The 26,694-nt window shown below is 45.4% G+C and overlaps 1 protein-coding gene across 3 annotated transcripts in view; it reads left to right on the top strand.

The window, feature by feature from the left end:
- The first annotated feature begins 738 nt into the window (after positions 1-738).
- Positions 739-26,694, top strand: part of LOC148024308 (phosphatidylinositol deacylase) — a 94,026-nt gene continuing 68,070 nt past the window's right edge. The window contains exon 1 of one of the 3 annotated variants that reach the window (XM_087693934.1): positions 739-1,512. In XM_087693934.1, the coding sequence (XP_087550060.1) occupies positions 1,219-1,512 (294 nt within the window). In that variant the 5' untranslated portion in view covers positions 739-1,218. The remainder of the gene's footprint in view (positions 1,513-26,694) is intronic. The other 2 variants (XM_087693932.1, XM_087693933.1) reach the window with 2 other exon arrangements.

Below are 26,694 nucleotides of genomic sequence, written 5' to 3' on the forward strand. Positions count from 1 at the left end.
GAAAAAGGGGAGTACTAGTGGGAAATCGGGGAATAATGTAGTCCCCTATTTTTGGAAGCGAATATATATTGTGCCTTTGGGGATGGGGGGTGTAGGGTTTAAACTCACACACCCCTCAAACTCAACCCACACTCAAACCACTATGCCACGACCCCATTGGCATATCCCCCTTGTTTTGGTAACCCCCATTATAGTAAGACTACTTTTTAGAGGTGTCACTTGGGTTTTTGTGCCTAATGAAATCTACGTGCGATAGGGCTCTTAGATTTACAAATAGTGATTGGCATTGTTCATAATGGTATACCTATAATAATGGTTACGATGATTTAGCTTGCTCACGAGGGGAAAAACACACCTAGTATCTCTAGCAATTTACAAGTTTTTCCATTTTCTTTTTGTTTATTAAAATAAGCACAAGCGAGAAATAAAAACCAATCACAAACATTTAATTTGTTTAAAAATGAACTTTTCCCTAGACATTGCTACATTTTGGCTAATGCCACGGTTGTGAACCTTGCCAATCCGAATCTGTTTTACTAGCAGGAAAAATGGTAGTAGCCACCGCTAGCTTTTAGACATACCAAAAGGGGAAAGCTTGTCGATGTTAGATAAATGTACCCACGAGAGGTTACGGACAGGTGTCAGTCAGACCCCAGCCAAGGCCCCGAGCTACCTGCTGGAGCGGTTACGACGCTGGCCCAAAGGCCTTCCCTTCTTGTGGGGTTTTGGGTTGTCCATGGCGCCTGTCCTGTTCGCGCGCGCGCTAATAAAAACGATAAAAAGAGAAACCCAAAAAGAAGAAGAAAAAAAAGCAGAGTCCCCTTCGACATGGTTTCCACATCAGATCCAAGCTTTCAAACTCCTATTTTTGCCTCCCCTGTCTCATCGATTTGATGGGGGTATCGTCGTAGCCGGAACAGGAGATCATCAGTCGATGCGGGTATCGCTATAGCCAGAACGTAGGATCATCGCTCTGTCTCGCCTGTCTGATCAATTCGATTCGGGTATCGCCAGAGTTGGAACAGGGGATCATTAGTCGATGTGGGTATCTCCTTAGCCGGAACCGGGGATCATCAGTCAATGCGGGTTCCTCCCTGATTTGACTCCTCTTATGCGCATGGCACAAGATTGGGTACACTCGGTGGACTTGTCTGTGATGATTTGACTCCCCTTATGGGCATGGCACAGGATTGGATGTACTAGGTGGACCCCTGTGTGATGATGGGCGAACCCAGATTCAAAGTCAGGCTTTTGTTGGTGGTGGCAGCCTCCTTATGGGTCGGCATATATGGCCTCCTAGGCCTCTACAGGTCCTTCTCCAGTGGATGTATCATGACCTACATGTATCCCACCTACATCCCCGTCCCTCCTCCCCCCAATTCATCTGCAACTAAGTATGGGCTCTTCCTGTATCATGAAGGCTGGAAGAAGATCGACTACCACCTGAAGCTTGTGCAGCTCTCTGGTGTCCCGGTCCTCTTCATTCCTGGGAATGGTGGCAGCTATAAACAGGCAGGTCTTCTTTCTCCTGAGCCTGTCAAACGAGCAGCCGATCACCTACTTGATACTCACTCAGAGGATCTGTGATTATTAAGAAATTAATGTCAATCCTTATTGACTGGATGTGTGTTGGGAAGATTTTCTGTCCTGCTGTATGTAGATCCTGTATAAAAATCTTCTAAGGATAGGATAGATTGTGTAAGCTTTTACAAATAATACTAGCTGAAAGGTGCAAATGTGGAAACATCATTTGACACTTTTCAATGTCAATCCTATAGTTGTTAAGAAGGTGGACCCTAAACATTTCCAGCTGTGCTCCTTGATAACGGGGATGACATAATTTGCACAGCTCAAGTATCTGGGATTCTGGGCTTAGAGTTTGGCTTTTTTTCACTCAACAGGTGAGGAGGCATTTTAGGCAATCAGTTTACTAGGCATGGCACATATGGATACTGGGACCTTGATTATCAATCTGCCAGGTGATTACATTCATTTTAGGTGGCCATTGTGAGAGCACATATAGGAGAGGCTGCAACGAAAGTTTGGAACTGCTCATTTGCTCAATGTTCGGACATATTGTAGATAACCATTTGTTGCAGGAGTATCAGGCTAGAAGTTCGGCCATACTAAACCTGGATCAGGTTCACAGTCCAAACTAAAACCAAGGCCGGAACTAATCACAAGTAAAAGCAATAAATGCAAGCACTCAAAACGGTAGCTAGTGCACGACAACTTGTGGCAATGATCATTCAAATGTACTAGGATAGCTATGCCAACTAGATACTTTGTTGATTTCAGCTGTAGATACTAGATGTTCACATAGGATGCATAGCAACAGAATTGTTGTCATCAATAGGCGTTGTTTCTAGATGACTCAAGCTAATGTGGAACTCAGAATTAGCCCTAAAATCAATATCATTTTTTTGGCAATTTCATTTGACTCTCATAGAGGCCCAAAACATATTTTTAATAAAATGAAATTGAATAGAAAATTGGATAACTGTCTACTAGTATTTTTCTGAAGTTTATTTCTCAGCACGGAACATGGGATTTCTCTTTTATCTTCTACCACCTCTTCCCGGTCCACTTGGGTGGCCACGAGGTCTCAACCTCGTTTCTCTCTTCTTGTACTAGTGGGGCATGTACTCGTTCTCCCCAACTCACGTGAGGTTCAAAAGTTGGAATCATTCCTTGTGGAAGGTGAAGCCCTTGCAATTTTTGTGGGATAGGATCAATGCTAGACCTTTGACATTTCTTTTGCTTTAATTGCGTTGGCAATGTGTTAGTTCATGTAAAAGATCTTGAGATGGCAGCATAGGTGTGGACTAAACTCAAGAGCCTCTATGAGGTTCACACATTCTATCATTAGCTCACTTTGGAGATGTGGCTTTGTGAGATGTCCCCATCCGAGTCTCCTACCATGAGAAAGGACATCAACAAGATGGAGTAGATTCGATATGAGTCACCATCATGTGGTCAAGTGGTGGACTGTGGATATTGGGGACTTGGTAGTTACCCTCCTTATGTGAGAGTGCGCAACGGAAGAAGGAACTCGAACACAGAGGAAGAGAGAGACAATCTGCAAGAGGAAGAAAAGAAACTTGCATTGAGCAAGGAACAAATGTTGAATATAGAAGAGGGCTGATCGGTCCTTGTACGCAGGCCACAATGTCACTGAGGGCACCAGATCAGACTGATGATGATGGTAGCATTGAAGATGGAGGAATATGACAGAGGCGGAGTGTGCACATGCCAAGGAAGAAGGGAAGATGATAATATGACTGATTGCCAAGTGGGAAATGGCTATATATAGCCAAAAATCCCAAAAATTGGCCGACTTGAAATTTGGGGCCAAAAGTATGGCCGACCAACATTTAATGTTGGTAAAAATGCCGGAAATGCTCAGAAAATCCTCGAAAAGGGTGGACATAAAATCTTGATTGGAGGAGAAATGCAAAAACTGCCTTGGGAAATGCACATAATATCCCGAATGGAGGAGAAAATGCATTGAAATGCAATAAACTGAGTGCTCTAGAATGAGCTATCTCCTCTGTCAAAACAAGTGATAGATAGGTCATAGCTCCTAAAGTCCTTGTTTGACTTAGACTAAGACTCACAGGCAGGAGATGACAAGGTATGATAAACATGATTGCTAACGCCCCCTCTCAGATCTTGGATGTGGCGTAAGGCCAAGGGAGAAATGGATCCTAGGGTGGCAAGGGGAATGCCAATGTTGATGAAGTCCATCAATGAAGATTGTCGATAAAGAAGCTCCTCGTGATCCTGGGAAGCCCCCTCTAAAACAACAGGGGCCAGAAGATCCATAGCCGCATCACCGAGATTGTCCCCCTCTTTGAAAGGGATGGGGGGTACGAGGGAACCACCGGAGAAGAGGGCAAGGGATGGGAAGAAACTTGTGGAAAAGAGGGTGCACAAGCGGGAACGGGTGTAGCAATAGACAACTGCCTCGGAGGACCTTGCATAAGAGAAGGGAAATGGAGGCTATAAAGTCCGCTCTCTTGCCAATCTATCGCGATAACAGGCCTTGTAGAAGAATCCTCAATACAAATGGTGTGCTCAGTAAAGTCAACCTTGGTACCAAGCCTTGTAAGGCCATAATTTGGGAGGAGTGGAAAGCCCAAGTTCGGAACATAAAGAGCCTGTGAAAGGGAGCTCGATGCGCAGTCGGGAAATAAAGGCAAAGTGCCAACACCAGAAATAGACACTGAAGTAATGTCACTGACAGTGTGGCTGAACCCTCAAAAGGGCATAGATCCTGTAACAAATCACCTTTTGGAGTCATATGACTAGAAGCTGCTGTTGGGAATAAAGGGCCATTGTGCCTTTTATATGTGCATAGGTGTGAATGTACCCTTAGTACATTTGTACTTTCATATATATCTATCTAATACCTAAAGAGGTACATACACAAAGATTGTACCCAAGAACATCATATATCTCTCTCTTTGACTCTGACTCTCTACTCTTGCTCACGTTTTGCTCTCTACCTAACATTTTCATCGCAAGAGATTGCATTGCTACTACGCATTGCTCACTTCAAATTGGTATCAGAGCTGCGGCTAAGGTGTTCGTGCTTCTCGGAGTCCGCTAGGGTCAACTCATCATTGTTCTTTCGCTGGACAGAATGTGACAGTTCCAGGTTGCATGTAGGTCAAAATTGCCATTTCTTGGTTAGATGCAGTCACGCGTAGGTCACGCACTTCAGACGCAGGTCAAAACATCGTTTTTCAGGTCACGAGTAGGTCATGCGAGCAAGCGACGGGCTGGCAGCTGTAAACAGGGCAAATTCGTCACTTTTCTTTTGCAAATTTTTTTACTTTTTTCAAAGATTCCTTGCAAGCAAGCCCTTTGCTCATCGACTGGTGTTCGTGTGTGTAAGCACAATTCAGAATTTTGGGCAGATTTGTGCCAAAATTTGGGGATTTGTCTAGATTTGATGCAAGCAAGATGGCACAACAATGATATTTGTCTTAGAAATTGCAGGAATTTGTGACATTTTGCCTCTGACATTTGGGGCTTTTCATGTACATGCAAGAATTGGGCTGAAATTTACCCAATTTCTTGACATTGATGCACATTGGACCCCATGCAATTTGGGGCTTTTGTTGTTTGGGTGAAATTCATGTGCCATTTGGTCATTTTATGTATATGCGGGTTTAATTCCATGCAATTTGGACGTCTAGCACTTGAAAAAATTTGGGGGTTTTGCTGAAATTGCTCTATTCTGGCAAAATTGTCCTATTCTATGCATGTCAGAGATAGTGCAGATGTATGGTTGATGCTTTGAGCACAAAAATTTTGGGGCTTTTGACCATGCGTACCAAATTTTGTGCATGTGGATGCATGTACAACAGAAATTGCAGCTAAAATTTGGGACTTCTCATGTAATGTGATGTATTTGTCCTTGGAACAGCTGTTATCAGTTGTGGAGTGTTGTAACACAAGGTTTAGTGCTTTTGAAAATTTATTTGCAGATCTGAAATTTGTGCTTTTACGTGGTTATTTATTGCTAGTTGGTACTTGTTTATACCTTGGTCACTTGTGTGACAGTTTGGGCCTGCATTTACTGAAATTTTTGGTCACATTTGGGCTGAAAATCATGGCTGGCAGCAGTGACAACAGTCATCTCATGCACATTAAGAAGCTTGAAGGAGCACATAACTTTGCAGTTTGGCAAAAACAATGCTTTAATATTTGTTGTAGAAGAAGCAGGCAAGGCAAATTGAGACCAAAGGGGCAAAAGCCCACAGATATGGAACAGGAAGAGTGGGATGAGTTAAATGAGCTTGCATGCTCAACCATTGAGCTGTCGATTTTTGATGCCTTGCTGTTTAACATTGAAGGTTTGGATTCTGCCTATGCTATTTGGACTTGACTGGAAGACCTGTATCCCCAAAAGAGTGCCGCCAGCAAAGTTTACTGGCTGAAAAAGCTTATGGATTTGTGTATGAAAGAGGGTACAGCAATGTCTACTTACTTGAGTGAGTTTAACTCCATTTTCAGCTAGTTGGTTTCCTTCAAGTTCAAGATTGATGAAGAATTTAAGGCTATGTTCTTGCTTTGCACTCTGCTAGAGAGTTGGGATACATTCAGGACTGCTATGAGCAATTCTAATGCGATGCTTTTGTATGCTGATGTAGAGAGTACTCTACTCATGGAAGAAATGAATCGGCAGAACAATGCATCTAGTAAGTCTTCTAGTGCTTTGCATACTAGGGGCAGATCACAGTAGAAAGGCAAATTTGATAGCAAGGGACGTAGGAAATCACGTGGTAAGGATGTTGAATGCCATCATTGTGGTAAGAAGGGTCACTTTAAACATGACTGCCACAAATGGAAGAAAGAGAAACGAAAGGGCAAAAAGACTAATGATAGCAAGGAAGAGAAGAAAGAGAGTTAGCCTAAGAAGAGCAATGTCAAAATTGAAGAGGTAAATGTAGTCACTCATGACAGTGACAGTGGGAATGACGTACTCTTTATCTCTTCACACTGTAGTACACATGCTCTACTTGCAGATACGGATGATGACATGCACACTTGGATTCTAGATTTAGGTGCTTCCTTTCATGTCATCCCTCATCGTGAGTGGTTTTTTAACTATACAGGGGGTCGATATGGTGTTGTCCATCTTGGGGACAATTATGCATGTGACATTGTAGGTATTGGCAATGTGCAGTTGCAGTTTCAGTATGGTTCTGTCTTCACACTTCAGCATGTATTGCATGTACCTGAGCTCATGAAGAGCTTGATCAGCACAAGGCAGCTAGATGTCGATGGATTTCATATCACCTTTGGTGATGGGAAATGGAAGATCTGTAAGGGATCTCTTCAGTCAATGTACACAAAGTAGATATAATACCTCTATGACCTTGATATGGAGGACAATGAATTTCATTCAAAACAAATGATCGAAATGGAACTGTCACACATAATCTCTTTTCATAAAATATGAATCCATTATTGTAAGACAGTGAATCAATAGGAATCCAATTATTTGCAACTAGTTTATTCCAATTAGCTTGAAAAGTAAGATCCTGATGATAAGTATCTTTCATAAGGATAAGGGAATCAAATGATATCACAGAAATATTATGAATTGTCGGTCTTCTACTCAAAGCGTCAGCTACAACATTCTCTTTTCCTGGTTGATATTGTATAAGAGGATGAAAACTTTGAATGAATACCTTGTATCCTCTCCATATATCTAGTGTGTGTGACCATGTTGTTGCTGTGATCGAGTAGCTAAGTGTTTCTTTGTAGCATGGCCGGTTGGGACACATGAGTCAAACTGAAATGAAAGTGCTTTCTCGTTTGGGTTACTTGCCTTGTCTTCGTTATGCTGATTTTGAGCATTGTGATCATTGTGTAGGGGGAAAGAAATACTTTGTCACCTTTGTCGATGATGCTACATGGAAGGTATGGGTTTACCCTATTCGTAGCAAGGACGAAGTGCTTGACAAGTTTAAAAAATTCTTGGCATTGGTTGAAAATTAGACTGATAAGACACTTAAGTGTCTTCGCTTTAACAATGGCGGGGAATATGTGTCCAAGGCCTTTAAGGTATTTTGTAATAGCAAAGGGATAAAGAGGGAGCTCATTGCCCCTCATAATCCACCCCAAAATGGAGTTGCAGAGCGTATGAATTGGACCATACATGATAAAATCCGTATTATGCTGTCTCATGCTGCATTATTCCCTGGCTTTTAGGCAGAGGTTGTTATGACAACTGTTCACTTGATTAATCAGTCACCGAATAGGTCTTTTGGGGGGGAGGGGGAGAGGGAATCCCTCAAGAAGCGTGGTCGGGTAAGCCACCTTCATATGCTCACCTGAAAGTGTTTAGCAGGGATGCTTTTATGCACATTCGTAAAGAAGAACGCAACAAACTTGAGTTATAGTCTTGTAAATGCATTAACCTAGGATATGGTGATGAGGGTGAAATGGGATATAGATCATGGGATCCCGAGAAAATGAAAATATTATGCAGCAATGATGTTATCTTCTGGGACAATCACATGCATAAACAACCGGAAAAGACTGAGGAGGTCCGTAGGGTTCTATTTCGGGAAGAAATACCTTTCGGACAGCAAAATGTGCCCGTTGTACGGCACCAAATATCTGCTGTAAATGAATCTGCAAATGCAGAAAATAATGCTGAAAATGATCAGCCAGCCATTGCCCATAATGATGAGCCACTGGATGTGCAGGAATAGCCAGGACATCAAGCTGTTAATGCTGATTTGCAGGCTTAACAGCTAGCAAACAATGATCATTGGGTTAGGAGATTGTCTAGGGCTACTGTTAGGCGACGACCTTGACAGGAGGCTCTGGAGAAGATGATCAAGAACAGAGAAAAAGTCATTTGATTCCAATGAGCACGAGCAATCGTTTCACCTCCCAGCCTTGCCTAGTTCATTGCTGGCCAGACCCATCGTGATCCGATTGCCAGCTGTCAAACCTTGGTGAGTCCAACTATTTTTGGACTCTCTTTGGTTCTAGGCTCCCCTAAACCCCGTTCGGGCGCCCAAGACCCCGGACAGTCATCCTCGTGCATATTTCCCTTGATTTACCTTAATGTCACATTAATGTCACATTTCCTTCCCCTTAAGAATAGGTTTTGTCCTCGAAAACGATACTTGGAAGGTCTAACTGTAAATTGAGAAACCTTTTCTTTAAAATACTTATTCGCTCCCATGTTGAGCTTTCTTCTGAACAATCTTTCCACTTAACCAAACATTCTTGATAAATAGTATTCCTTGTTCGTCTATTACGAACATTTAATATTCTTTCTGGTTCATGTGGATTAGATTGGTCATTTAATAGCTCCTCAATGTCATCATTTAAGATTAGATTATCCAAATCACCCAGCTTCTTCCTTAATTTACTTACATGAAAAACTGGATGTATTTTACTACCAGCAGGTAGTTGGAGCTTGTAAGCCAATTCTCCCAACTTTTTAAGTATTATGAAAGGACCGCAATATCTCGGTGAAAGCTTTGGACATCGTCCCGTTTTCATGGTTTTAGTTTGTTCAGGCACCTTAAGATAGACCAATTCTCATTCGTCAAAGGAGATGTCTCTTCGATGAGGATCTGCATATGCTCTAGCTCGATTTTGAGCTTTTTTAATATTTTCTTGAGCAAATTTTAACATACTATTCATATCCTCCAAAAGATCTTTAGCTGCCTGAACCTTTTCCTTATGCAGTCCTACTGCAAAAGGAGCTCTGGGCTGAAACCCATACATTAACATAAATGGACTATATCCAGTGGAAGAGTGCTTGGTACTATTATATGCAAACTCTGCTATCGGTAGATACTCTTCCCAATTAGTTTGTCTTTTACTTACATATGCCCTAAGCATATCTTCAAGGATTTGGTTAACCCTTTCAGTTTGCCCATCTGTTTGCGGGTGATCCGCCGTACTCATGCTAAGTTTAGTATTCAACTTCCTAAATATTGCATAAGGAGCTCTGGGCTGAAACCCATACATTAACATAAATGGACTATATCCAGTGGAAGAGTGCTTGGCGCTATTATATGCAAACTCTGCTATCGGCAGATACTCTTCCCAATTAGTTTGCTTTTACTTACATATGCCCTAAGCATATCTTCAAGGATTTGGTTAACCCTTTCAGTTTGCCCGTCTGTTTGCGGGTGATCCGTCGTACTCATGCTAAGTTTAGTATCCAACTTCCTAAATACTGCACGCCAAAATTGACTATCTAATTTTCTATCCCGATCAGAAACTATATTTGCCGGAAGGCCATACAATCGGTATATGTTCTCTACGAACAATCTAGCCAATTCTGGTGTTTTAACTGTTAGCAGTCATGTTTGTCATGCCTTGTCATCTCCTGCCTGTGAGCCTCAGTCTGAGTCAGACGAGGACATTAGGAGCTCTGACATGTCTGTCGTGTTATGATGGGGGAGGCTAGTCACTCTTGACTAGCTATCTTAGGATGTGTATTTCTTTTTGGCCTCTTTTAGTGGGCAGCCACTGGCTGCCCGGCCACTTTTTTGGTCACTGTTGTGGGGCGCCCATTTTAGGGCACTTTTAGGGTTTGCGCCCATTTTAGGGTTAGGGTTAGGGTTTGTCCGTTGCCTATATATTGGCAGCCCCCTTCCCCACTTGGTCAGTTGTCTTCTTGCAGATTCCGACACTCCTTCTCCCTCGTGGTGGTGCTGCCATCATCATCAGCCTGATCTGGTGCCCTCATTGACGCTGTGGGCTGCGTGCAGGAACTGATCAGTCCATTTCAGTGTATTCAGCACTCATTTCAGTCAGTGCAGATTTCTCTTCCTTATTTTCTGCTTTCTCTCTCTCTCTCCCTCCGTGTTCGTATTTCCTCTTCCGCAGCGCACTCTCACATGGTATCAGAGCCGAAGGAGAGTACACGGAGCTGAGTTTTACGCGGGAGAACACCCACAACTTTGCGTTTGCTGGTCAAGACGTCTCCAACAGCTGAGGCGTCACCTTCTGCACCATCTCCTTGATCAAGGCGGCCTGTTTTGGTGTCAACATATTTGCGTTTGCTGCTGGCGCCTTCTCCAGTGGCTGCCACGTCATCACCAACCTCTTCCTGCTTGCGTTTTCAGCCTGGGCGGCCCTCCTCCAGCTGGGCGACACCCTTCCAGCCTGCACCTTGCTGTTCTGGCTGTTGTTCCATCGTCCGACGGCTCTTTTCCTGCTGGCGACTTATTCCCATGCTGCGTTTTCAAGCAGGCGGCTGTTTTTCTGTGGTGATTGTATCGTCAGCATTTGCGTTTGACATCATCCTTGCGTTCTGGGCAAGGCAGCCAGCTCAGGAGCTTCTGGTGTTTGTGTTTCGGCACCGGCAACCTTCCCTTGTTGTGTTTTGGTGTTTGCAGATATTGAAGATGTCTTCTCATCAGTTTACGGGCTTTGATGACTCAGATGACGAGCTTTTGTCTCGACACTCATCTGAACGGAGGCGTGATTTCTATCACGAGGACCGTCGTCCGGAGTCTATTCCTCTTTCCCGTCCCCCTTCTATTCATGTATCTCGGCGAGCCTCTTCCAGTGGGCCGAAGATGCAGCCTTTGGTACCCCCTGTACAGGTACCCGTACTTCCTCAGCTGCCCAAAGAGGACCGGTTGGATGGCTCCAACTTTTCTCTATGGTCCTGCAAGGTGGAGTGTATCTTGGACTCCTTCGATCTTTGGGAGCTTGTTTCTGTTCCTATTCCCCGGCCTCAGGTGGATCCCGCAGATGGGACATCTATGGATCGTGTAGCCTTATGGGATCGGCTCAATTCTAGAGCCCAATCTTTCCTCTTTCTGAGTTTGCAGGATTCTGTCCTTGTTCATGTTCACAGGTTGAAGACTGCAGCGGACGTGTGGAGAAAGCTCGCGTCTCTCTATCAACAGAAGACGTTTGCCCACCGGATATCTCTTGAAAAGAAGTTGCGGATGCTCGCTATTGATGATAGTCCTTCCATGAAGGACCACATCAACAGATTACAGGATATGAGGGATGAGCTTGCATCCCTCGGTCGGACGATATCTTCTGAAGACATGGCTATGATTCTTTTGACTCAGCTGCCATCCCCTCGGTTTGATGTCTTCTACACCAGCCTACTTATATCGAGGACCCGTGAGAAGCTTCTATGGGAGGAGCTATCCCCGCTTGTCTTGGAGCATGACGAGCGACTTAGAGAGGTCAGTGCTAGTGGATCCGACTCCACTAGAGCCTTTGTTGCAGGTTTGGGAGGACAGAAGAAGAAGAAGAAGAAGTCAAAGGCTACGAAGAAGGACAATTCTTCAGGCTGACTCAGATTCAGAGAGACCGAAGTGCCCACACTGTGGGAAAGGGACACATCCCGAGGAGAAATGCTGGAAGAAGTACCCTCACCTTCGTCCGGGAGCGAAGGGTGGATCTACATCGGAGCCTTCTTCTATCTCTACACCCGCTGTTACCCATGAGTCAGTGTTCCTTCATATCCATGCTTTGGAGGAGGATCCTTCTTCCTGTTAGCAGAGTATTTGTCAGCTCATGTGTGAGTCTGAGCTTGATCTGGGCTGTGGCATTTTTATTAGGTATTTTAGGTATTTTTCTGGTGTGGCATTTTATGCCAGTGGAGCATTTTATGCACTAGTCGGCCAGCATTAAATGCTGTCCGACCAGCATTATTGCTCCCTACTTTTTCAGCCTATTTATACTCAGTGGCTCCTCCTCAGTCAGTCATTTCATCTTCACCATCTGCAGACTCTGTGGAGAGAGGAGCCAGTGCCAGTGCCCACGCAGCCAGTGACTCACTGTTGTATGCGACTGTCTCGTGTTCAGATATATGGATTCCATTTCCCGTGCATACATCTGAGTTCTCATCTGTATCGTGTTCTTTTCTTTTCTCTTTTTGTCTTGTGTTTCAGCAGTTTATTTCAGCACATGTTTATGCTTCCACCGCTGCTCCACTTCTGACATGGTATCAGTTTTCAGGATTTGTGTTTCTGCTGTGTTTTCTTGCTGATTTCAGGACTGTTTTGTACCCTTGCTGATCAGACGACTGCTGTCGCAGCCAGGCGACCTGATTTGGGGCTGTTTTCAGCCTGCGTTTTTTGCAGTTTTGCCATCGCCTGCTGCCTCCGCACCCTCTACTGCCTGCGTTTTTCATCTGCAGCTGCTGGCGACAGTTTTCTACCTGTTTTTCTCCAGTTTACAGCTTGCGTTTTGCTGATTCAGCATCTCTCGTGGCTGGGTGACTGTTACTTCAGGCCGTTTTTGCTGTTTTTGGCAGTTTTTGACTGATTTTTTGACTTTCTGCAGCAGATTTTGTCTTCTATTGATCAGATTTTGGGTTATATTGCATGTGAACTCTCTTTTTCTGTAGTCTGTGCTTGTGTTTTGGCTGTGTTTCCTCTCTAAATTCCATCTCTTCTCTACTTCTCTTCTTATCCTCTCCATATGGCTCCTCCGTGCACTTCCACTGCGGATAAGTTACATGGACCTGATTATCTCACATGGAGTGCTGTCATGAAAGCTTGGTTTGTGCATCTCGTCAAGACGGTCCTCTACAAGCTCCCCCCGGAGTTTGATGGAGTGGCCAATGCTTTGCGGGCGCAGACATCATTGACTCCTGTCAGTTTTACACATATGACCTCGATGCTTCTTGAGCATGAGGCATCCTTGAGATTACAGGGGCGGTTTCCGGCACATTATGGAGGTGAGGCTTATGTAGCTTCAGAGAGGGGTGCCGGGAAGAAGAAGTCGAAGGCCCAGTGTTACCACTGTGGCAAGAAGGGACATTTGCGGAAGGACTGCAAGAAGTTAGCGGCTTCCAGGAAGAAGGAGCAGAAGACGAAGCGGGATGCTGACTCTACCGATGAGTCCTCTCCTTCATCAGACTCCGACTCCGATCCTCCGACCTAGGTGAAGTCCAAGGCGCGGAAGGGATCCTCTTCTTCGGATCGCGGGAAGGGCTTGGTGGGCCCTTCCTCGGCTGCTTTCTAGTGGTGGTGATGAGGTCATCCCTCACGACTCTCTTGTGCCAGAGAGGGAGTGTGAGCGGGTGTTCAGATGAGGCAGCCGCGCCTCATCTATACTTTTATACAGGTGCATAGGTTCCAGAGAGGGACGTCCCTGACGTATCGACTTTAGTCTGGCGGAATCAAATCCTGGAGCTGGGATTGACATCCAGGTTCATGCTGAGCTGGTTATCTGACAGAGAGCGGGAGGCTTTCGTCTGGAGCTCACATGAGGGGACACTTTGGCGGTCTGGCCAAAGGCAGGGAATCCATGGTCACCTATGTTCAGAGGCATTTTTGACAGGATGGTCTTGTATGCTACTGAGAGACATTGGTGATGGACACAGAGACATGCTATGATCTTCTCTATTTTCAGGTGTTTGGTACGATCGACATCGACATCAGGTTCTCTCCGAGGCACCTTGGTGGTGGCTTGATCACCCACTGCTTGGGTATCCATGGTTCTACTTGGTGGTTCTATGTTGTATAGTTTCTGATCCCTTTTCATTGTACTATTGTATTGTATCAGATCACTCATGATCTGAGAGAGGGTGTTAGCAGAGTATTTGTCAGCTCATGTGTGAGTCTGAGCTTGATCTGGGCTGTGGCATTTTTATTAGGTATTTTAGGTATTTTTCTGGTGTGGCATTTTATGCCAGTGGAGCATTTTATGCACCAGTCGGCCAGCATTAAATGCTATCCGAGCAACATTATTGCTCCCTGCTTTTTCAGCCTATTTATACTCAGTGGCTCCTCCTTAGTTAGTCACTTCATCTTCACCATCTGCAGACTCTGTGGAGAGAGGAGCCAGTGCCAGTGCCCACGCAGCCAGTGACTCACTGTTGTATGCGACTGTCTCGTGTTCATATATATGGATTCCATTTCCCGTGCATACATCTGAGTTCTCATCTGTATCATGTTCTTTTCTTTTCTCTTTTTGTCTTGTGTTTCAGCAGTTTATTTCAGCACATGTTTATGCTTCCACCGCTGCTCCACTTCTGACACTTCCGTGGCTGCAGTGTCTTCTGCGCAGCCTTGGTTAGTGGACAATGGTGCTACGAGTCATATGACTCCCCGAGGTGATTTGTTACAAGATCTCCGTCCATCAGAGGATTCAGTCACTGTTGGTGACATTTTATCGGTGCCTATTAGTGGTGTTGGCACATTGCCTTTGTTTACAGACCGACCTACGAGCTTCCTTTCACAGGCCCTACATGTTCCGGACTTGGGCCTTCCCCTCCTCTCAGTTTATGGCCTTACGAGGCTTGGCACACGAGTGATCTTCACCGAGCATGCCGTTGTTATTGAGGATTCTTTTACAGGAGCTGTCTTATCTACAGGTTGGCAGGAGAGCGGGCTTTACAGGCTCCATTCCCCTTCTTTGATGCAGGGTCCTCCGAGGCAGTCTATTGCTACACCTGTTCCCGCTTGTGCACCTTCTATTCCACAGGTTCCTTCCCATCCCCCACCTTCTCCTCCGGTGGTTCCCTCGTACCTGTTAGCAGAGTATTTGTCAGCTCATGTGTGAGTCTGAGTTTGATCTGGGCTGGGCATTTTTATTAGGTATTTTAGGTATTTTTCTGGTGTGGCATTTTATGCCAGTGGGACATTTTATGCACCAGTCGGCCAGCTTTAATGCTGGCCGACCAGCATTGTTGCTCCCCACTTTTTCAGCCTATATATACTCAGTGGCTCCTCCTCAGTCAGTCACATCATCATCATCATCTTCACCATCTGCAGACTCTGTGGAGAGAGGAGCCAGTGCCAGTGCCAGTGCCCATGCAGCCAGTGACTTACTGTTGTATGCGACTGTCTCGTGTTCAGATATATGGGTTCCATTTCCCGTGCATACATCTGAGTTCTCATCTGTATCGTGTTCTTTCTTTCTTTTCTATTTGTCTCGTGTTTCAGCAGTTTATTTCAGCACATGTTTATGCTTCCACCGCTGCTCCACTTCTGACATGGTATCAAATTTCAGGATCTATGCTCCTGCTGTGTTTTCTTGCTGATTTCAGGACTGTCTTCTACCCCTGCTGATCAGACGACTGCTGTCGCAGCCAGGCGACCTGTTTTGGGGCTGTTTTCAGCCTGCGTTTTTTTGCAGTTTTGCCATCGCCTGCTGCCTATGCACCCTCTACTACCTGCGTTTTTCATCTGCAGCTGCTGGCAACAGTTTTCTACCTGTTTTTCTGCAGTTTACAGCCTGCTTTTGCTGATTCAGCGTCTCTCGTGGCTGGGTGACTGTTACTTCAGGCCGTTTTTGCTGTTTCTGGCAGTTTTTGACTGATTTTTTGACTTTCTGCAGCAGATTTTGTCTTCTATTGATCAGATTTTGGGTTATATTGCATGTGAACTTTCATTTTCTGAAGTCTGTGCTTGTGTTTTGGCTGTGTTTCCTCTCTAAATTCCATCTCTTCTCTACTTCTCTTCTTCTCCTCTCCATATGGCTCCTCCGTGCACTTCCCCTGTGATAAGTTGCATGAGACATCCTTGAGATTACAGGGGCGGCTTCCGGCACATTATGGAGGCGAGGCTTCTGTAACTTCAAAGAGGGGTGACAGGAAGAAGAAGTCGAAGGCCCAGTGTTACCACTGTGGCAAGAAGGGACATTTGCGGAAGGACTGCAAGAAGTTAGCGGCTTCCAGGAAGGAGCAGAAGACGAAGCGGGATGCTGACTCTACCGATGAGTCCTCTCCTTCATCAGACTCCGACTCCGCTCCTCCGACCAAGGTGAAGTCCAAGGTGCGGAAGGGCTCCTCTTCTTCGGATCGCGGGAAGGGCTTGGTGGCTCCCTTCCTCGGCTGCTTTCTAGTGGTGGTGATGAGGTCATCCCTCACGACTCTCTTGTGCCAGAGCGGGTGTTCAGATGGGGCAGCTGCGCCTCATCTATACTTTTATACAGGTGCACAGGTTCCAGAGAGGGACATCCCTGACGCATCGACTTCAGTTTGGCGGAATCAAATCCTGGAGCTGGGATTGACATCCAGGTTCATGCTGCGCTGGTTATCTGACAGAGAGCGGGAGGCTTTCGTCTAGAGCTTACATGAGGGGACACTCCGGCGGTCTGGCCAAAGGCGGGGAATCCATGGTCACCTATGTTCAGGGGCATTTTTGACAGGATGGTCTTGTATGCTACTGCAAGACATTGGTGATGGACACAGAGACATGCTATGATCTTCTCTATTTTCAGGTGTTTGGTACGATCGACATCGACATCAGGTTCTCTCCGAGGCACCTTGGTGGTGGCTTGATCACCCACTGCTTGGGTATCCATGGTTCTACTTGGTGGTTCTATGTTGTATAGTTTCTGATCCCTATTCATTGTACTATTGTATTGTATCAGATCACTCATGATCTGAGAGAGGGTGTTAGCAGAGTATTTGTCAGCTCGTGTGAGTCTGAGTTTGATTTGGGCTGGGCATTTTTATTAGGTATTTTAGGTATTTTTCTAGTGTGGCATTTTATGCCAGTGGGACATTTTATGCACCAGTCGGCCAGCTTTAATGCTGGCCGACCAGCATTGTTGCTCCCCACTTTTTCAGCCTATATATACTCAATGGCTCCTCCTCAGTCAGTCACATCATCATCATCATCTTCACCATCTGCAGACTCTGTGGAGAGAGGAGCCAGTGCCAGTGCCAGTGCCCATGCAGCCAGTGACTCACTGTTGTATGCGACTGTCTCGTGTTCAGATATACGGGTTCCATTTCCCGTGCATACATCTGAGTTCTCATCTGTATCGTGTTCTTTCTTTCTTTTCTATTTGTCTCGTGTTTCAGCAGTTTATTTCAGCACATGTTTATGCTTCCACTGCTGCTCCACTTCTGACAGTACCCCCCATCCCTTTTAGAGGGGGACGATCTCGGTGATGCGGTTGTGGATTCCCTAGCCCCTAGTGTTTTAGAGGGGGCTTTCCAGGATCGTGAGGAGCTCCTTCAGCGGCAGTCTACTTCGACGGACTTCGTCGACATTGGCATTCCTCTTGCCATCCCCGGATCCATTTCTTCTTCGGCCTTCAGCCACATCCAGGATTTGAGAGGGGGTGTTAGCAGTCATGTTTGTCATGCCTTGTCATCTCCTGCCTGTGAGCCTCAGTCTGAGTCAGACGAGGACATTAGGAGCTCTGACATGTCTGTCATGTGTTATGATGGGGGAGGCTAGTCACTCTTGACTGGCTATCTTAGGATGTGTATTTCTTTTTGGCCTCTTTTAGTGGGCAGCCACTGGCTGCCCGGCCACTTTTTTGGTCACTGTTGTGGGGCGCCCATTTTAGGGCCCTTTTAGGGTTTGCGCCCATTTTAGGGTTTGCACCCATTTTAGGGTTAGGGTTAGGGTTAGGGTTTGTCCGTTGCCTATATATTGGCAGCCCCCTTCCCCACTTGGTCAGTTGTCTTCTTGCAGATTCCGACACTCTTTCTCCCCCGTGGTGGTGCTGCCATCATCATCAGCCTGATCTGGTGCCCTCACTGACGTTGTGGGCTGCGTGCAGGGACTGATCAGTCCATTTCAGTGTATTCAGCATTCATTTCAGTCAGTGCAGATTTCTCTTCCTTATTTTCTGCTTTCTCTCTCTCTCTCCCTCCGTGTTCGTATTTCCTCTTCCGCAACGCACTCTCACATTAACATCAATTGAAGATGGAATGAATCTAGCCATTTTGGTTAACCTATCCACAATCACCCACACAGAGTCGTGCCCCCTCTATGTTCTGGGTAAAGCAACAATAAAATCCATGGAGATACTCTCCCATTTTCCTGAAGGAATCTCTAGTGGATGGAGAAGTCCTCCCATTTTCAATCTTTCAGCTTTATTAACCTGGCATTTATTACATTTGACCACATAGTCAAGGACGTCCTTGTTCATTCCAGGCCAATAGAACTGCCTTTTAATAAGACTATAAGTCTTATTAACTCCTGGATGTCCCGCGCTAGGGGTATCATGACACTCAAAGAGTATCTGGCACCTTATTTCTGTATCTTTCGGGACACATACCCTACCCTTGTAGAGTAAATAACCATTATCAATGGTAAAATTCTTCCACTTAAATCCAGTTTGAGCAACCCCTAATGCTTCATTTCCTTGTTGAACATCCTCAGATATTCCTTCCTCAGTAGAAGAACTTTCATTTGAATCCCCGTTTTTTATTGCTTCCTATATGTTGGAATATGCCGGATCAACCTGGCATTTTCCTTTTAAAGATTCAAGCAAGTTGGAAGTGAACTGAGTAAAACTCAATTCATTAATGATGGGCATTCTGCTGAGTGCATCAGCTACTATATTATACTTTCCTTTTCTATATCTTATCTCATAGTCGAACTCTTGGAGGAGTTTGGCCCATCTGGCTTTACGCCCGTGTAGATCTGGTTGATCATTAAGCCACTTAATACTTTCATGATCCGATAAAATCAAAAGTTTGGCACCGTACAGATAGTGCCTCCATTTCTTCATTGCATGTGCTATTGCATACAGCTCTCTCTCATAAACAGAATAATTCTGTTTTGCACGGTCTAATTTCTTGCTTTCAAAAGCAACTGGTCGACCTTCTTGTAATAAAACCGCGCCTATCGCCTTATCACTGGCATCAGTTTCAACCACAAATGGTTTATTGGGATCCACTATTAATAATACTGGAGCTGTAGCAATAGCTACTTTAATTTTTTGAAAACTTTCATTTTGGTCTGTTCTCCAATTAAAGCTCTTTCCTTTCCCTTTAAGTTGGTTTGTCATTGGAACAGCTATTTTGGCATAATCTCGAATGAATCTACAATAAAATCCAGATAAACCTAGGAAGATCTGCAGCTCTTCCAGGTTTCTTGGAGATGGCCATTCAATAATTGCCCTAACTTTTTCTGGATCCATCTTGATTCCCTCTTTCGAGATAATATGCCCCAAATATTTTGACCTCTTGTGCAAAGAATTCACATTTAGTTTTCTTCGCATAAAGGGAATGTGTTCTTAACAGTTGGAATACTAATTGTAAATGTTTCAAATGTTCTTCTCTTCATTTACTAAAGATCAAGATATCATCCAAGAAGACTACTACAAAATGTCCTAGATAGGGCATACCAATGTCAGGCAACGACCTTTACAGGAGGCTCTGGAGAAGATGATCAAGAACAAAGAAAAAGTCATTCGATTCCAATGAGCACGAGCGATCGTTTCACCTCCCAGCCTTGCCTAGTTCATTGTTGGCCAGACCCATCGTGATCCGATTGCCAGCCGTCAAACCTTGGTGAGTCCTACTATTTCTAGACTCTCTTTGGTTCTAGGCTCCCCTAAACCCCGTTCGGGCGCCCAAGACTCCGGACGGTCATCCTCGTGCATGTTTCCCTTGATTTACCTTAATGTCACAGTTACTAAACAACTTGATAGTTTTGTTCCTGATGCAAACAATGTGGTTGATTATGTCATGTTGACAGACTGTGGCGAACCGTCTTGCTTCAAGGAAGCAATGGACAGACAGGACAATAAGAAATGGTATAAAGCCATGTTGTCAGAGATGGAATCTCTTGAGAAAAATGGCACTTGGGACTTGGTGTATTTGTTTAAAGGGCAGAAAACCCTTCCATGCAAATGGGTTTATAAGATGGTCACTTTTGGTTCCTCGCCAAAGTACAAAGCAAGATTGGTTGCGAAGGGGTACAAGCAAGAACATGGAGTTGACTTTGATGAGATATTCTCTCCTGTAGTCAAGATGACTACATTGAGAACCATTTTAGGCTTGGTTGCAGTTGAAGATATGGAGCTCATACAGATGGATGTAAAGATTGCATTCTTGCATGGTGATTTGCATGAAGACATATATATGCAGCAACATGAAGGGTTTGTGGCGAAAGGGAAAGAGAAGATGACATGTAAACTCAAAAGGAGTTTGTATGGGCTGAAACAAGCATCAAGAGAATGGTATCATAAGTTTGATACATTTATGCAGTCTCAAGGTTTTCGTAGAAGTCAAGTGGATCACTGCTTGTACACCAAGAAGGCAGTAGATGGCAGCCTGATTATCTTGGTTTTGTAGGTAGATGACATGCTGATTGGTGGCAGGGATACTCATGCCTTGGACTCACTGAAGCAAAGTCATCATGGCAACTTTGACATGAAGGATCTTGGTGATGCAAATCACATTCTTGGCATGCGAATACTCAAAGATAGGTCAAAAGGATTACTCTATCTATCTCAATAGGAGTATATCTCCAAGGTTTTGCAGCGTTTAATATGGAGGGGGGGAAAACAATTGGGGTTCCATTGCCTCCATATGTGAAACTCAGTGTAGAGAATAGCCCTACATTTGATGATGAGAAGGCTGAAATGGCCAAGATATCATATGCTTCAGCTGTTGGCAGTTTGATGTATGCTATGGTTGCTACACATCTTGAGATTGCCTTTGCAGTGGGAGTGGTTAGCAGATACATGGCAAACCCTGGTAAAAAGCATTGGGAAGCAGTGAAAGGTATTATGAGGTACCTCTCAAAGGCACAAAGTATTTGTGCATCTGCTTTGGAAAGAAGAAGGCATCTGTTGTTGGCTTTACGGATGCAGAGTATGTTGGTCATGCGGACTGTAGAAAGCCTACTTTTGGGTATGTGTTTACCTTCACAGGAGGAACAGTCTCTTGAATCTCCAGGCTACAAAAGCGTGTTGCATTGTCTACTACAGAGGCAGAGTATGTGGCTGCCACTGAGGCATGCAAGGAGGCTTTATGGCTTTCATGTTTGGTGGGAGAGCTTGGCATTATAGAGTTACCCGTTCCCCATTGTGATAGTTAGAGTGCTATCATGCTAGCATGGAATCTCGTCTTTCATGCAAAGACGAAGCACATACATGTAAAGTATCACTTCATTAGAGATATACTTAACAGCAAGTGCATTAAGCTTGTCAAAGTGCATACAGATGATAATCTTGCAAATCTTCTCATGAAGGGTCTTTCAACAGAGCGGTTTGCTCATTGCTGACAGATGATGGGAGTTGGATAGGTATATGTATTTCAGCTTTGTACATACCTAGACTTAGCTGATTCTTTTCTGCTTTAAGGCACATTGCCTTTAGGTGGGAGGTTGTTGGGAATAAAGGGCCATCGTGCCTTTTATATGTGCAGGGGTGTGAACACACCCTTGGCACATTTGTACTTTCATATATATCTATCTAAAACTTAAAGAGGTACATACACAAAAAGATTGTACCCAAGAACATCGTGCATCTCTCTCTCTGGCTCTCGCTCTCTACTCTTGCTTACGTTTTGCTCTCTATCTGACATTTTCATTGCAGGACATTGTATCGCCACTGCGCATTGCTCACTTTAGTTGCACTATCAACCAGCCAAGGCCTCTTAGAAAATGAGGCAAATATGGAAGAAGGCTTCTCCAAGTCAACAATATGAAGGAACACTAACTCATGGGTAATTGCCGGAGTAGAGGTAGAAGGTTCGGATGTTTTAGCTCCATCCTTCGCTCTCGGACAAAGGTGAGGGTACTTCTTTCAACATTTCTCCTCTAGTTGTGTCCCCTTCCCACAATATGGGCATTTAGGCTTCTCCAAGTCAGAGTAAGAACTTGAAGAGCTCTCTTGTCTTTGAGCTAGTGACTTTCCTTTCTTCTGCGTCCCCCCTCCCAAACTTGTAACAAAAGCTTTGGTGGAGGTGGATCCACTAGCTACCTCTTTTGACGCACTCGTCATACTCCAAAACAAGCGGTGCAAGCTCCTCCCATAGAAGCTTTTCATGGGTTCTCAATGTAAGAAGGTTGGTGCAGAAGACATCAAACCGGGGAGATGACAGTTGAGTCAAAAGAATCATGGCTATATCCTTTGAAGAGATCATCTTGCCAAGGGATGCAAGCTCATCCCTCATGTCCTCTAACGTGTTGATATGATCCTTCATGGAAGAAGGATCATCAACAGTGAGCATCCGAGTTTCTTCTCGAGAGTAATCTGATGGGCAAATGTCTTTTGATGGTACAAAGAAGCAAGCTTTGTCCACACTTCCATTGCTTTCCACAACTTGCGCATATGCACTACGATAGAATCCTTTAATCTCATAAAGAGGAAAGATCGAGCTCTTGAGTTGAGCCGATCCCATAAGGTTGCACGATCCATTGATGATCCAACGGTGGGATCCTCCACTGGATCGGGAATACGGTGGGTAATAAACTCCCGAAGATCGAAGGTATCAAGGATATACTCCACCTTACATGACCAAAGCAAGTAGTTGGAACCATCAAGCTGGTCTTCTTTGGGCAAAGAAGGGAGTATGGGCACTTGTTGAAACCAGCCTTCCTTCTTGGAATGGGTGGTGATAACCTGATTTAAGAGTTAATTACAGTAATAAATAAATGCACATAAAATGAAATACACACTTTACCATAACATTCTTGGACAGTAGACACCCTGTTGGCCCCAAGATTGGCGCCCCTTGCGGTATTTCTTTAGCTTTCATTCAATTGGAAGGAGTACAACTTGAGATTCTTCAATCTCCTCCTGCTAACCAATTGCTCTTGCTGTCATAAATTTCCAGCAAGCCTTTTGGGTCATTTGCCCCTTGTTTCATCAAGGACTTCTTCTCCAATTTGACCCTTGGCTGGCCAAATGCTGCCCCAAATCAATTCGGGATGGCTTGGCTCCTGAAATCCCTTGATAATCTTCAATTATCAGGTGTTGATTTCAGTCCCTTGAGCCTTCAATCTTTGGCACGGATCCCTAGGTGGTTGCTAAACCCTAATTTTTGCTGTGAATTAGGGTTTACTACAGAAATTACAGATCAGCCCTCCAAAAATGGCTGAGATCTCCTCCGAATGGCTGAGAATTGTTGAGAATGACTGAGCATAGGTTGAACGAGATGAGAGAATGCTGTAGAGAGAGAAAATTTTGAGATTTGTCGCGAAGAACTGATCAAAATCAGTTGCTGCCCTGCTGTACCAGCCCCAAATGGATGCACCAACAACAATAGGAGCATCAGAGACTCTGATCTTTCGGAGAAACTGCATCAGCAGCAATTGTCAGCTTCCCAAGGTCAAGAATATGCAATTTCCATCACCAAAATGGTCTCCAATGGCTGGAAAATGGCCCCAAAAGCTGGCAGCAACAGTCCAACACCTCTTTCCAACAGCTCCAAATTGAAAAAACGAGATTTTCCTCTCCCTTCAGCCCTATTTAGCCTTTTCCCCACTTGCATGGGAAAGTTTTGCCAAGTGGTAGCTTTCTTAATCCATTTTCAGCACCGCTGTCAGAGATCATAGCCTGTTTTCAGGCAGGCAGCAGCTGCACAGTCCAGCTGCACAGTCGGACTGTGCAGTCGGACTGCCACGTGGCAGTCGGACTGCCTGCAGCTGATTTTTATCAGGCTGCGCCCTATTCTGGCGCCCCATCCTAGGCAGATTTTCGCCTATTTATTGCTGACGTTTTCAGCAGTCTGGCATTCATTCTCTGTCGCAGATTACAGACCGGTGCCGTGCAGATCTCTGTCTCTGTTCGCAGATTTCAGACAGTAGACAGTGCAGACTGCAGCAGACTTCGAGGTGGACAGCAGGTCGCATCGTCGAGGTGGAGACACGCAGTCCAGCGCACTGCGCCCGTGTATATCTTTGTATTCAGCATTCTTTATACAGCAGATCTTCAGTGTACACTGTCTCTTTCTCTCCCTTCTCTCTCTGCGTTCTCTCTCTCTCAGTCCTACGCTTCCGCACCGCTGCACTCTGACATGGTATCAGAGCAGTGTTTGAGGGCTGACTGAGCGCAGAATCAACCTGAAGTGGAGTTTCCATCGCGACACAAATTTGCGTTTTTTGCGTTTAAGGGCAGACAGGAGGGCTGCGCCTTGGAACAAGGCTGAAACGAGTGTGGGCGCACAGGAAAGGAGTACAGGTGGTGGATTTGCTGCTGTTTGTCGCGGAGAAAGTTTGAGTTTTCAACCTAAAAGTGCAGGTTTTGCTTTTTCATCGCCTCCGGCGGGTGAAGGAGCTTCGGGACGCTGAAGAGCCTTAGCAGGCTGAGTCTACTCAGTCAGAGGGGGCTGCTTTTGCGTTTGAGAAGGCATTGCAGGTGAAGATGTCTACAGAGATGGACTTGGAGTTCCAGGCGATTATGGACCGGAAGGTGCCTGTCCTACCGGCTCTTCCTACAGATCAGAAGCTCGACGGCGACAACTACCGCATTTGGCGCGTTATGATGTTGGCCATTCTGGAGTTCTATGATTTGGCGGAGTTGGTACAGGAAGATATTGACCGGCCCTCGGTAAGAGATGAGTCCAAACTCTCTTCCGATGCTCGTGCGGAGTTGGCCAGGGCCCAGTCTCATTGGGACAAACTGAATGCCCGGATTCGATCCTTTCTCTTTCTATCATGCACTACAACCATGATCGCTCACATCGAGCACTTGACGGTGGCTCGTGAGATATGGCTGGAGCTTGATCAAATGCACAATCGGATGACCCTAATGAAGAGGGTTTCTTTGGAGGTACAGATGCGGACCTTGTCCGTCAATAAGTCTTCTTCGCTAAGGGAACACATTAATAAGCTAAGGCAGCTACAGATGCAGGTTCAGAATGCGGGGAAGCCGATCTCCTCCGAAGACATGGCGATTACACTATTGTCCCAGTTGCCGCCACGATTCGGTACATTTTACTCTGCCCTTATTGCTTCAGGGCGAGAGTCTACTCTTCGTTGGGAGGAGTTGGTTCCTATGGTCTTGGACCAAGAGGAACAGTTAAAGGGACAGAATGCTTCCAAGACGGAGCGTTGACAGGTCAAGCCTCTCAGAAGAAGGGAAAGGACCAAAAGAAGAAGAAGGGGGATAACAAGTCCAAGAAGGACAAGGACAAAGATTCCACATGCCATATTTGTGGAAAGACTGGCCATTGGAAGAAGGATTGCCCTGACAAAGACTCGAAGGACACCAAGAAGAAGGAAACCAAGGATTCTGGAGCGGTGGCTGCACCCTCATCAGCTGCATTTCTACACTTAGTTGTCATTGAGGACGCTTCACCGAATGCTTCTGATGCTGCGATGGCGGCTTCCCAATCTCGAGAGTGGATTATTGATAGTGGTGCCTCACGGCACATGACTCCTTCATCAGATGGTGTTGCCCAGCTGCGACCTTCGCGTGGGCAGGTTCTCATTGGAGACAGCTCTTCAGTTTCTATTGCAGGTCGGGGTAAGATGCAGCTCATTCCGGATGGACGAGGTGGCACCCATACTTCAGAGGTTTTGCATGTACCAGGATTGGGGTACCATCTCCTTTCAGTCCATAAGATTTGTTCCCTTGGTCTTCTGGTGGAGTTTGACAGTTCTACAGTGCGAGTCCTTGATCGTGAATCAAGGAAGGTTCTATCATCTGGATATGAGGAGAACGGCATTTACAAACTGAAGTCTTCCATTGCCCTCTCTACTATTCTTCTTACCTCACAGTCACAGTCTGAATTATGGCATGCTAGGTATGGTCACCTGAACTATGACTATCTTCGGAAGGCGTCACGGGGACAGCTTGTTCGAGGGTTACCGGATATAGTGGTGAGCCAGCAGCCATGTGTCTCCTGCATACGGGGGAAGCAGCATAGAGATGCCATTCCCCACACCGCTTCGCGGCGGTCTACTTCACCGATGGAGTTAGTATCTACGGATCTATGTGGCCCTATGAGGAATGAGTCCCTGCGTGGGAGCTCGTACTTCATGCTGATCGTGGATGACTATAGCAGGATGACATGGGCCTACTTTTTGGCACTAAAATCAGAAGCTTTCTCACACTTCAAGGATTGGCTTCTCTTTGAGGAGAACCGATCAGGCCGGAAGTTGAAGACCTTGCGATCCGACAAGGGAGGTGAATTTGTCTCTAATGAATTTGCTCGGTTTTGTGCAGATAGAGGAATTCACCAGGAGTTTGCCAATACGAATACTCCACAAGAAAATGGTATTCTCGAACGGAAGAACCGCAGTGTGATCGAGATGGCGCGCACCATGATGGAGCACCGACAGACCCCCCAGGTTCTGTGGGCCGAGGCTGTGGCTACTGCAGTCCACATTCTTAACCGATCTCCTACTTCGGCCGTGGAAGGGATGACTCCATTTGAGGCGTATTTTGGGTCGAAGCCAGATGTTTCTTACTTTCGGGTCTTTGGGTGTGATGCCTATGTTCACATTCCCAAAGCTCACCGTGACAAATTCGAAGCGGCTTCCCGCAAACAGGTATTTGTTGGCTACAGCTCCC

This window comes from Lygodium microphyllum, chromosome 15 (assembly GCF_053477565.2).
Source record: "Lygodium microphyllum isolate KBCC chromosome 15, Lygodium_microphyllum_v1.1.10, whole genome shotgun sequence".
NCBI lineage: Eukaryota > Viridiplantae > Streptophyta > Polypodiopsida > Schizaeales > Lygodiaceae > Lygodium > Lygodium microphyllum.